This window comes from Cryptomeria japonica, chromosome 10, assembly GCF_030272615.1.
Source record: "Cryptomeria japonica chromosome 10, Sugi_1.0, whole genome shotgun sequence".
Lineage (NCBI taxonomy): Eukaryota > Viridiplantae > Streptophyta > Pinopsida > Cupressales > Cupressaceae > Cryptomeria > Cryptomeria japonica.
Window position 1 is genome coordinate 226,013,586 of NC_081414.1, and position 13,603 is coordinate 226,027,188.

General features: G+C 37.2%; 1 protein-coding gene across 4 annotated transcripts in view; it reads left to right on the forward strand.

Annotated features, from left to right (window-relative positions):
• The window catches only part of LOC131034873 (uncharacterized), a 240,508-nt gene that overhangs the window by 93,870 nt on the left and 133,035 nt on the right, over nucleotides 1–13,603 (forward strand). For 3 of the 4 annotated variants that reach the window (XM_057966472.2, XM_057966469.2, XM_057966471.2), the window contains one exon: nucleotides 12,053–12,136. The exons of the other annotated variant lie outside the window; for it this stretch is intronic. In XM_057966472.2, the coding sequence (XP_057822455.2) occupies nucleotides 12,053–12,136 (84 nt within the window). The remainder of the gene's footprint in view (nucleotides 1–12,052; nucleotides 12,137–13,603) is intronic. 4 annotated transcript variants of the gene reach the window in all.

Sequence of the window (13,603 nt, forward strand, 5' to 3'; positions counted from 1 at the left end):
CCATTGCAAATGGGGACCCATGTTTTTTTTGCTCGTTTTGCTCGTTTTCGCTTTGCTTTTTTAGGGTTTTGTTAGTTTGTTAGTTGTCTGGATTTAGGGTCAAGCCTTAGGGTTCTAATTACCGTCTTTTCGGACCAAAATCCAGTCGTTTTTGAGGGCTTTTGAGTTTCCTTTTCTAGAATGCAAATTTTGAATGAAATGAATTCGCCAGAATGGTCTAATTTTCAATTGGAATGTTGATGCAGAGCTTAAATTTGTCTAAGTGTTGAAGACGAAATGTGAATTTTTGTCCAATTGAATATTTTTGACCAAATTTTGACTTTTTTGAATTTTGATCCTAGGCATTTCAAATGATTTGTTTTCGCCTTGTGAAGGGATAAAATGTGTAAAATCATGATATTTTGGCCTGTAGGAGCAAAATCGCTCCTGTCCCTCAGTGAAGGACGGGAGCTCGTTTTCAAATATCTTACTATTCTTGCAGGGTCAAGATGAATTACGAATTGGAAGTGATGGAGAAAGGCGAGATCTTTCCATTGAATATAAATTGAAGATTTTCATGAACACAGAAATGCCTCCAGGGGAAAAATCGCTCCTGTCCCTCAGTGAAGGACCGGAGCTACAAATCCAATTTTGCTTTGTCCTTGCAAGATTTTAACGTCTTGACGATGTGAAAAGGTCCAGAGAGGTGCATTTTATCAAATGAATATAACTTGAAGCGTCGCCCAGGGGATCACATAGGATAGCAAGTCCGGCCTGAGTGAGGTCCTGATCCTGAAATTTGGCTAAGTCTGGAATGCCCTGATCCTGAATTTGACTAAGTCTGGAAACTGAAAAAACCTCCAAAAACTAGATTTTGCAATATAACTCCTGGAGGTCTGAAACCACTCTCAAACATCCTGAAAGTATATATGGAATATAACTTAAAGTATAAGAAAGAAGAAACATAGAAGGAAATGTCACTTATACTTAAATGTTATATTCCATTAAAATTGTCCTGATCGAGAGTGCGAAAAGTCAAATTTCGCTCGTGTCCTTCTCCAAGGGTCCAGAGCGAAAGGCGCTCCTGTCCCTCTCCAAGGGACCAAGGCGAATCGCTCGTGTCCCTCACCAAGGGACCAGAGCGAAAATGCTTAGTTAGGCCATTCCTGACCTTGTTTGGACGAATCGAGACATCAAAGGCATGGTGAAGGACGAAATGAGCATGATAGAGCATCCAGACTTGATCAAAAACAATGAGATGATGAAGTTTTGCCTAGAGGGTCAAATTCGCTCCTGTCCCTCACTGAAGGACCAGAGCGAAGTTCTTCATAAGATACGATCTGGGCAAGGATCAAGCAAATTTTATGTTCGAAGGCAAGAAAGGAGGTCAATCGAACCCGTTGAAGACAAATTGAAGATTATCAAACGTCAACAAAGGACCAAAATGCTTAAGTTCGCTCCTGTCCCTCAGGAAGGGACCAGAGCGATTTTTGTTGTAGATGATTTTCTCGCCAAATTTCAACCGATCTCAAGGCATGAATGAATGAAAGGGGGCATTGCGAATCCGTTGAATATAATTTTCGAAGGTGATGAAGTGAAATGAGGCCCACAAGAGCAAAATCGCTCCTGTCCCTCTCCAAGGGACCAGGGCGAGGTACCTTGTAGCTCTCGTCCCTCTCGCAGGGACCAGAGCGATTTCCTTCATTATGCAAAATCCAGACAAGAGTCAAGGCAAGTTTACGTTCAAAAACAAGGGAAAACATGAGATGAACGCATTGAATATAAATTGAAGATTTTTGGGACGTCCATAACAGTGTTAAATGCCTAGTTCGCTCCTGTCCCTCAGGAAGGGACCAGAGCGATTTTTGATATAATTGCTTTTCTTGCAAGGTTACAGATAATGTCAAGGCAGGAACGAATAGAGTGAAGAAGGACGAGTCCGTTGAATATAAACTTGGAACCTGGCAAAGTGAGATAGTGGCCACAAAGGGAGGATCGCTCCTGTCCCTCTCCAAGGGACCAGGGCGATACAATGGTGATGATACTTCCTACGCAAGTTCAAGGTCGTTCCTCCAAAGTTCAAGGTCGACACAAGTCAAGACAAGGTGGCGAGGGACGTTTCAGGGCATTTTCAATCGAACGCAAGCATCAAGGTCGTCACGTTGGAAGGATTGGCACTTTAAGACCCAGGATCGCTCCTGTCCCTCAGGAAGGGACCAGAGCGATATCTACAGAATGGCATAAATTTCAAAGGACAAACAAGTTTCGAGCAACCAAGAGGGTCGAAAGGACATCATTTCACGTAATGAAGATGATTGCAAGTTGGTAAAAACAAGAACAAGCACATAATGGTGAACTTCGCTCCTGTCCCTCAGGAAGGGACCAGAGCGATATTAGGTATATTGATCAACTCATGCAAGAATCACGTAAGGTCAAGATTTTGCAAGGTCTTAGAGGGTCCATGGAGTCTTTTGAAGATGGTATACGAAGATTTCAAACGTAAAATAATCACCAAGTTGAACATATGGACCATATCGCTCCTGTCCCTCTCCAAGGGACCAGGGCGATTTGCTTTGGACTCTTTATTTTGCTTCAAGTTCAAGCTAAGTCAAGACTTCATAAGGTCATACAAGGTTCGAGACATCGTTTGAAGATCACATGCAAGTGTTTTGAACGTCCAAACATTGTCAAACATGCTAAAGGACTTACATTGCTCCTGTCCTTTGGACAAGGACCAGGGCGATGAACATCCAAAGACACTCATGAACGCATGCAAGACATTCAAGCTTGAAGGACCCAACAAACATCGCAAAATCAACGTGGAGATGAGAACTTTGAACGTCAAAATTGCGAGAATCAGGACAAAATTGATGGATCGCTCCTGTCCCTCTCCAAGGGACCAGGGCGATGAGGTACGTATCTTTCACCTTCACAATTTGGCATTCAAACAAACATTTCTGAATTTATTTTAAATGCTAAAAATCGATAATCTTTGAAAATTCAATTAAAATGGCATTTAAAATTTGCGCAAAACATTAATTAATTATTTTTGCCTTGTAAAAAAAAATCGAATTTATTAATTAATAAACAAGGAAATTTAATTAATTAATTATTGTTTGCAATAAAAATGGAGCGCTTGAGTTTATTTTATGAAGGTCGGCCTTTGTTATTTATTAAAAATCATTTATAATTGCTTTATTATTACCAAGTCGGCCTTAAGGTAAGTATGAGGTGAGCGCTATAAAGGGAGGGTGAGAATCTTCATTTTCACATTATCATTCTTCATTCACATGCGATTTGAGAAGGTGCGAAATTGTGTTCAAAGTGCGATTTGGAGTTTACAAAGCAAGGTGGTGCCAAGGTTATCCAAGGTGGTGCGAATCTAAAAGTTTCCACTTGAGCGAACTTGCCAAGGACATATCAAAGGTGGCGAAGTTGTCTTTTTGAAGAAGAATCACGTTGATGACCATCTTACGTCAATTTTGCCTAGGCAATTTTATTCATTTTGCATTTTAGAGTTAAGCTCTCAAGTAAGGTATGGCAAGATCTCTTGTTTTAATTTCAAATTTTGATTGTCATTGCCTTAATTTTGAAATTTTGTTTTTCCTTAGCTCAGTCTTTTTTAGGAAATGATTAATAAAGGACTTATCATTAAGTTTCCTAAAAAAATTGCTCTCTAATTTATGTTATGTATTGCAAAATCATGTTACTAATTTTGAAATGTTGTGTAGGCATCAAATGGAGGTCTCATCAAGGAAAATCAAGCCGGATCAAGGACGGTCTTCGCCAGGACGATCAAGCCAAGACAAGGGCGACCTCTTCCAATCCAGCGTTCCAAGGCGAGGTACATCATCCTGCACATCAAGGACAAAAGGAGTTAGAACAAGAGTTAATTAAAGATAGCCTCTCAACGACATCAAATTGAATATCTAGCAAGCTTCAAGTGTCAGATGAGGTGGCGTCCCAGTCATCACTCCTCCAGTCAATGTGGTCCATCTCAGCATATCCAGATTCAATGTACTTAACTCATGGAAGGTGGCACAAACTCCGATGTACCTACCCCGGCTATCCATTGGTCGATTTTTCTAAAAGGGACATGTGTCCAAGCAATACAATTTTATCATTGGTCAAGCATTAAATGTTATGTAATGGTTGTAACAAACCCTAATTAGGGTTTTCATTGTAAAATCTTGGCCATTGATCTTGAATTGATCTAAGCCATCAAATTGTATTGTGGGCACTATATAAGCCCAGGCATTTCATTTTGTAAAAAATGAATTTTAGATAGAATTAGAGAGAGTTGTAAATAGTTGGAAGAGTTAGAATATAGTTGATAGAATAGCAATTAGAGTAGAATAGGAGGACAAGGCAAGAAATTGTTGCCATTGATTGTAAACAAACTCCATTTTCATTGAAGTAATGGTGAAATATGTCGTTTTCTTGCAATTTGCATGGTTTCTTGTTGAAGTCTTCAATCTTAGATGGTAGATAATTGGATGAATGGAGGAAGTGTGATTGATTGATGGTGGAATTCGTACATCCATACTACTAGCAGTTTGTTGATTGCAGACTTGCCTTGCGTAGTCAACTGGAATCATTCAGCCTAAGCTCAATTTCAATTTGTTGCCTCTTCATTGATATGCATCAACTTGGATGGTATCTATGCCTGCGGTGATAATTTGAACATCATAAAGCTCCCCTTAGAAGATCGCACTAGTCTTGTGTAGATGTTCCATTGATGTCAAAACAAGACCTAGTTAGAGTTTCATCAAAAATCAATCATTGCTCCTACATTCTTAGTATTAGGATTAGATCCTCTCTTCGCCCTTATCCTTTTTCCATTTTTTTTAATTTAAGTTAGTAAGAGTCTGTGTCCAGCAAAGCAGATCGGAAGTTCAATGTAAGTCCCCTTGTGATTCCAGCAAATCACATCATACCACGGCGAGCTTATCCACATGTAGAGACCCTACCAAAAGGAACCTTGGAGTCATCCTAACTGATCCTTCATGCGAATCTTCAGCAGTTAGAGGCTTTATTCAAGAGAGGATAAGATACCCTTAGGTATTTTATTCTGTGTATGATTGTGTACAGAATACACGTCAACAGGTTTTGACCCTTCAGTTCAAGTCGAAATTTTATTCTAGTTGCAGATTCTTGGTGGGTTTTTCGAGACCTCAACTAGGTCATCGTCAGATTTCCGTGATGGCATCTTTGACCAACATCATGTTGGAACACAGTCAGAAGTTCAGTGGCCTCAACCAAAACACCTGGAAATAGTGCATGTTCACGATATCTGAATATCGTTACCTTTAGCAGCTTGATTTAGGTCAGACCTCGTATTACAGGTCCCAGGGTTTTCACGATTTTTTCCTGAAAAATTGTCTGTCAGTTTTCTGATTTTTTCCACAAAAAATCATGGGAGGGTTTCAACAATTTTTTCCTCAAAAATTGTTCGCATGGTTTATAATTTTCCCTTAAAAATTATCTCATCTGTAATCCACGATATTCGTGTAAGATTTTAGTTATTTGGGTTTTACCGTTTTTTTCCACAAAAACGATGATTTGTAACCTCAGATTTCTTGGTTTTTCGATTTTCTCCTCAAAATCGTAAATTCTCTTTTTGAGGGTTCCTATTTCAAGGTTTGACGACTTTTTCCTCAAAATCGTGCTTTGTTGCAGTTAGTTTGGGTCGCACTTGCCAGGGCGAACATCTGCAACTGTGGTATCTTGCAGTCAGTTTTGTAGTTGATACTCTTCTGCAAAAGGGTTTGCCGATTTTCCTCAAAATCATGGTTTTAGTTTTCAGTTTGGTTACCCAACGTTAGGTTGGATTCTGGTATTCTTGGTCATTAACACTTTTCAGATCCAGGGAGGGTCTCCACTGCAGTAGAGTGTTCTTTTCATTTGTGATCAAAAGACCTGCAGTGTCTTCTATAGGGTAGTTAGTAGATAGAATGACCATTAAGGGAGGTTATTAGAATATTTAATTATATTTTAGTCACCTATATCTAGTTCCTTGTTTAATGGTCATTTAGCTTTTAAGCTTTATTTAGCATTTAGCATTTAGCTTTTTCTTTTTAGTTAATTAGCTTTTAAGCTTTATTTAGTGTTTAGCTTTTTAGGAGTTCACTTTAAACGACTTGTTCTTAATTTAGAATGTCGTCCTTGTAATCTCTTTATATATGCTTGTATATTGTTGAATAGATTATCCGATTATTGAATCATTCATTCAATTTATTTTTCAGTATTTATATCAGACTTGTTGTTTTTATGTTTTAGCTTGAAATCAGTTATAGTCTATGATTGTATGTTGGTGGTACTTCATTGTAATCATCTTTGTATCATTGGTTAGTAGTACTAACCTCTTATTTGAACTTGAAGTGCTCATTGTAATCCCCACTGCCTAAGTGGAAGAGGCTGGCAGGGCCGCCTTAGTGTTTGTACTTTTGTCCTCCCACTGAATAAGTGGTTGAGTGATATTGTCCTCCCGCTGAAATATGCGGTAGAGTGATTAATTTTATGTATTATCCTCCTGCTGAAATATGTGGTAGAGTGATTGTGTTAAGCTTCTTGTTGTCTACCTCGGCTGGTTTATCACCAAGAAGTTTAGTTTCTATCCTGCTGAATAAGCAGAAGGGGCTGGCTTGCCACCCATATAGTGTAATTTTTCAGTTGGTTTTTGGTGCTAACGATCCCTGGAACACCGTATCCTCTCACCCTCCTAGATTGGTCTCTCGGTGAACAAAAGGTGGAAGGGTTCCCTTCAGTTGTTTTGGATTGTTTCTCTAACCATAACGGGTCATTGTGTTTGTTCAGTTAATCTTATTGCAAAAAACAAAAAAAAAAATTATCGAGGATATTATAATGTTCCTTGAAATTGATAAAATATTCTGAGGTGATGTCATATGCCTAGAGGCCCCAATGGCCACATAGCAGGCAGTTCTCAAAACTGAATTGGTAGAAAGACAATAAACCATTGATAACTCCTCAAACTTGGCGGCAAACTTGTTGAATTGAGTTTTTGTAGAGGCTACTACTATCTTTTGTTGTTGCTTTTCTTGGTTCTTCTTAGTCTAGGCACTGTGATGCATAATGATGACCAAACATATGACAACTGAAAGACTTGATTTTACTAAAGTCTATTTTCCTTGGTGTTGTGACAATGAATTCACACCTTCACACATCCCTTGATGTTTGACTTAATTCTTGTCCTGAAACCCTTGGTCACGAACTGTAAACCTTAGTTCTTCTTCAAATCCTTATTGTTGTTTTTACAATCTTGGTTAAATATTGTGTTAAAAAAACCTGAAATATAATCTGAGTTCGTCTGTTAAACCCTAGTTCACACTTCTAGTTGCTGCTTAAAACCCTAGCGATTATCTTGATACCTCACAGGCTAAGAAAACTTGTTGGTTTGCTATGTGTCTTAGTTGTTGGTTGGAAACCCTACTTGCTGGTTTGTATTGCTCACATACCCTAGTTTTGGTCTGCAAAATTCCTGCAATGATTTGATAAGCCCTAGGCTGTAGGTTTAATCTTCATAAAAAATGACTTGAAACTCTTCAAACCTTGGTTGCAGGTTTTATCAGCGCTAGTTGCACTGGTAAACCACATGCAAACCCTCGCTGGCTTCGAAAAATCACTAGCTGCCTCTCTTGCAAAAATCCACTGAAAGAACAAATAGAAAATCCGCCACCGATGGCTATGATTTTTCTAGTTGAACCAAATTGTGTATTTTTTCTTTCAACAACTTGCAATTTTTACCCAAAAAAACTTGCATGATTTCTTGAAAAAAAGCCTGCATGAATTTTTTATGAAGACGCCTATTATTTTGCTTAAAACAGATTGTGGTTTTTCATACAAATCAAGCCACAATTTATCTATGCCATGACATTGCAAATTTTCTTTACAAAAACATGATTTCTGCATCTGACTGGCTGCATGGTTTCACAAGGAAATCCTACATGAATTTCCTCAGGAAATGCCTCTTGCTCTAGCTGCACGATTTTCCTCAAGGATTTTACCCTTTAATTCTTTTGCGACTTTCAAACAAAAACCCCCAAAAAGTTCCTTTTCTGGGTCCTGTGGTTTTATCCAGCCTTTCGGGGTCTGTACCATCAAGAATTTTCAAAATACTTGGTGATTATGTCCTAATACTAGTTAACATTGCATAAATCACACAAAAATGAAAACTTCAAACACGAAAGCATACATAGATAATTACATCTTGAAATCTGTTTTTCATTCCTTTGAAAAACTTACGTGGAAACCTTCATAATTTAGATTTTTAGCTAAATTAGTATCTTACATTCACTTTTCCATTTCTCTGAAAACTTAGTCTTTCATTCCTTCAAAAGACGATCTGAATGAATTGCTTACAATCTGAAATCTTGCTCCAATCTTTATACTAATTTAGCTAAAAATCTAAATACTAATTTAGCTTAAAATTTAATCTTCCAAAAATCAACTTAAATTACAAAAGCATCCTTATTTCTTTATAAGGATGAGATGGAAGATAAGTTTAAATCAGTAATGCATTTCTATTCTTTATTAGACTGATTTAGTTAAATAAAAGATTTTCAATCACTAAAGTGAAATGCAAAATAGACTAACTTGAACCACTTGAACTTTTCCCTGCACATTCTCACTAAACGTGTGCAGAATTTCCTATCTGAACTGAAAACTCAACACTTTAATCCTCTACAAAATCCACTGTACTGATTCAAAAGAACAAAACCTATAAAACAACATAAAACCACACATGTTTGAAAGATGCAATTTCAGAATTAAGATTACCTCTAGTAGGAAATTTTGTAATTAGCAACATTGTAAATTCCCCATTTTGAAATAGGATTTAATAATAAATATTAATAAGAAAATTAAAAGAAGAAATATAAAAATAAAATTAAAATAATTAAAACTTAGTTAAGTTTAATGAATGGTCAAAAGGCATGAAATGAAAAGTTGTGACCTCCTCAAACATGAGGTATAAAAGGGAGAAGAGAACTTCATTTGAAACAAAAATTTAATCTACAATCAGAAGCGCAGATCTGAATTAAATATTACAACAATGAGGAGACATGACCCTTTTAAAGGGATATCTTTTTCCAAAGAGATGTGTCTCCTCAATGAGATATGGGGATATGAAAAGCATAAGCAATTAATATAGAGCAGGTATGGAGAAAAGGAAGAAAGAATGGAGCATAGGGATTCAGGAAGGATTATTGGAAGAAAAAAGGAAAGGATAAGGACATAAATGATGAAAGGTTGTGACATTTTGAACGGGTGGTAATTGTGAAAGGTTGTGACCCTTGCAAAGGGAAGGCATGATGAAGGGGTATGACTGTCCCTAACATTGGAAGTTATAAGGGGGAGAAGGTTTCATTGGAAAAGAAGAGTGGAAGGGGATTCCATTTATAAGCAGACAAAAAGGGCAGAAAGAACATATGGGATGCCATCCTATTGCAGAATTCTGAGTATAAACAGCAGAACATATATATGTTATCAGCAGATTTGGAAAGGGGAGTATATGTAACCATCGAATGGATTCAGATTGAATGCTAGAAACTAAATATACAGTAGTTCAAATATACTTGTGGGTTTGGGGTATGGGCTCTTTATGCGCAGCATGATGAATGTTATCTACTCATTGATATTTAATAATATGTTGTTGGTTATACTGTTTATAATGTACGTGACTGTCTATAATATATATGACTGTTTATGACTGCTTATAATAGGCTGTATGTTTATGACTGTATATATATCACAGCGAACATTAATTAATATCTTGCTGTTGTTTATGTAGAATGTGTGCATAATAATGGAACTCTTCATGTGTTCTGAATGTAACCAGCCATGGTAGAGAAATTGGGGAATTACAAGCAAAGTTGCATGGACACAGATACGGATACAAGTACGGATCCAGTATTGGATACGGATACGGCCATTTTTAAAGACCCCAATATGGATACGGCTGGATACGTCATTCATAAAAAACCACATACACATATTTAACACAATTTTCTAAGTTATTCGAGCAGATTTTCATTACTTTAAAAGCAATATAGACACATAATTGCTACATAAATAATGATAAGTTGATTTAACATTTTACAATACGCAAAAATAGTAGAGTTACATTGGAAGATAACCCAAAAAATGGGTCACTCAAATAGAAAATCATTTCATTTGTCTTTCTCATTGGGTGTAGGTTTTGTTTATAACAATTTTTAATTTTAAATGCATGAATGAAGTTTTTTAAAATTAAATTTAGGAAGATTTCCATCAACTTTAAAAAAAATCAAATCACATAGTATCTATCATGGTTGGAAATCAAGGTTTTTGGGCACATGTGGGTACAATACAATGTGTATCCAAGCTGTATTGGATACGTATTTGTTTCAGATACGGGGATATGCGTGCTCAGGGAGGGAGGGACAAAGGAGTTTCCGGCTACTTTGATTACAAGTAGAGGAACAGTGATGGGGTCATCTTCTAGGTACACCACCTCATGGTATAAGACCGGGAAGCCCCATAAGGCCAAAGGGGTACAAAGGCTACTGCCTTTGGGCTTACAAAGGATGGTAGGGCACCCTATTGTGAATTCTCCTCACGCTCTCTATTATGGTAGGTGAATGCATCAAGAATGTTCAATCATGGGAAGTATGATAAAGTGTGAAAATTGAGGGGAACGGTTATAGGACACCTCGCTAGGTACACCACCTCATATGGATGGCATGGGCCACATGAGGCCAAGATGGATGGTATATCCACTCTTGGGCCTAGGGTAGATGATCTCTAGGGCACCCTATCGAGTCACCTTATCCTAGCTTCCCTATTATTGAATTTTCCCAATAAATTAGAGATATCTTATGATTAAGTCTATGTTCCTAACCCTAGTAGGAAAGTTTCTTGAAATTGTGATTTTAGGGCAAAAAATAGGGCATTTACAAAAGGGAGATTGGACACCTCACTAGGTACACCACCTCATATGGATGGCATGGGCCACATGAGGCCAAGAGGGATGGCATATCCGCTCTTGGTTCTAGGCTAGAGGATTTGTAGGGCACCCTATCGAGTCACCTTATCCTAGCTTCCCAATGAGTGAATTTTTCCAATAAATTAGAGATATCTTATGATTAAGTTTATGTTCCTAACCCTTGTAGGAAAGTTTCTTGAAATTGTGATTTTAGAGCAAAAACTAGGTTATTTACAAAAGGGACATTACAAACATCAAGTAATAGGAAGGAGAGCATGCCAATGTGTTTCTTTACTTATTTGGTATGAACCTCCAAATAAAACAATTAAATTGTGACTGTAATGAATGGATTAAGATTCATTATTTGCAAATTTTGTCATTTTATGTCAACTTATAAGAAAATTAAAATGTATTGAGTTTTCTTCTATAGAAGTTGATGATCAACCATAGGATCCAAGAATCATCTGCAAGCAAAACACCTATCACACAAAAGAGATCAAGCAAAGATTGTATGCTCTACAACAACAAGCTAACTAGAAGTGTCTCTAAGTGAACTTAGTCTAAAAAGGCATGACACTTACATAAAATAAAGCACCTAAGTTTAGCGTAAGTGAAAAAGCAATTAAAGGATCTAGTTAATAAATAATTAGATAAGTGTCCTAAAATTGCTGAAACATCTTAAAGTTCTCCAAACCAAGAAAGGATTATGTAGTTATTTATTACATGTGTTGTCTCTTCTGCTTTATGATAATTCGAACTATTGACTAAGGCTAGATTTGACGACATTAAGATATAAAAAATATGTGCCAAGAGAAGACCCCTTAAAAATTGGTCACATATAATCTTATGTCTTTTAAAATTGGAGTTCTCTACTTCAAAATTGATCTTTGTTTGTTAACTTCATATTCGTTTGATAAGCACAAGATTTTCATTGCTGATCATGATACTTCCATCCTTTTGCTTGAATAATGCTAATTTGAAATTATTTGGTTTGACCTTGATAATTGAGTATTTCACTTTGTCCTTTATCTTTAAGATGCATATTACGTCATGGTCATTTTTAAGCATAATTCTCTTTTTTCCTATTTCTAGGACTTGGCATCTGCAGAACATAGAATTAAGTTATGCGAGCTTGCATGTGAAGATTCGTCATACATAATGGTGGATCCATGGGAGGTTAGAATGTTTTAGCCAATTATACTATCATTTTCTCAATGCTTGTTCTTTAATGCTGAAAACAAATAGAATGAACTAAACTAAACATTATTTAGAGACTCACTTGCATGTTCATTTTCTGTAAATTATTATCTCATTATGTTTATGTAATGTCATAGCTCTCAGTTGGAATTTACGCCACAAGAAGTTTCCTAATATTATTTCAACTATTAGAGTTCAACCAGTGAAAACCAAATACCATATCAGATACAGAATTGGTCCAAGAAATGGCAATATCATTGAGTACTATTTAAACCATAGTTGGACTACTCGCGACTCAGCTTGACTCGCCAAGCCCTTGGGAGAAAAACTCGGGAAAAAATTGGCAACTTAAAAACATGCTTAAATTTAATAAAAAATGCTTTTTTTTTGCAAAATTTAATGAGAAGATGCATCCAATGAGTCAATAAATGATTACACAAAAGAAACAAGCTGATTCTAGATATATTTAAATGCAAAGTGTCTACAAAATCGCATCCTCATGAGGAATGCTGATGGCTGGAAGCCTGGAAGCAAAATAGTAAATAGTTTTTGTAAAACCAAAAGTAAATACATCATTACAAATTACAATTACAACTTCCTCTTCCCAACTCTAGCAAAAACTAGGGGAGAGGTAAAATTAGAGGGTCTAGTCCTAGAAGTTTGTAGTGGGCATGACTGTGCCTCCTCGCTCGGTATGGCTGGCTCATCCTCCATCCTAGATGAAGCTATGTCTCCACCTGCTTGTGGCACTGGCAATGACTCCTCATCCTCATCCTCATCCTCATCCTCTTCCTCCTCAATGTCATCCAGCGTGAAACCAAATCCACCCCCCTCCTCCTTCATAGCCCGCCTCTCCAAATCAGTGATGTCATCCTCAGAAAACAATGGAGGTTGCTCCTATGATGTCCAATCACTATAAGTATATATATCACCCAAGTCAAGTGGACCACCTACTACTTCCTCTACCTTCCTTATGCGCAATTGAATATTATATTGCACAAAGACAAGGTCATTGAGGCGTTTTTGAGCTAACTTGCTCCTCTTCTTTGTGTCGATGGCTTCAAACAAGCTCTAATTGCGCTCACAACTGGATGAGCTACAAGGTTGACATAATTGTCTTTGGGCAATTTTTTTGAGATTTGGGGTATTTCCACCCCAACTTTGCCACCAAGCATCTGCAAATTAAAATTAGGTTAAGAGGAGCACCCCTTGCTGGGGTCTGAGGGTGAGATGGAGTGTGGTAGAGAGGAGAGAGTGAGATGGAGTGTGGTAGAGAGGGGGATAGAGGAAGAGTGATAGAGGAAGAGTGATAGGGAGATAGATAGGTCTAAAATTCGAGGCAAATAAAGTGAGCGAGTTAGAGAGAGCAAGAGAATGTTGATAGGAGCATAATGATTACTGAAATTTGACTGTTTGAAAAATTAAAAGATCTTCTAAAATCTAGAA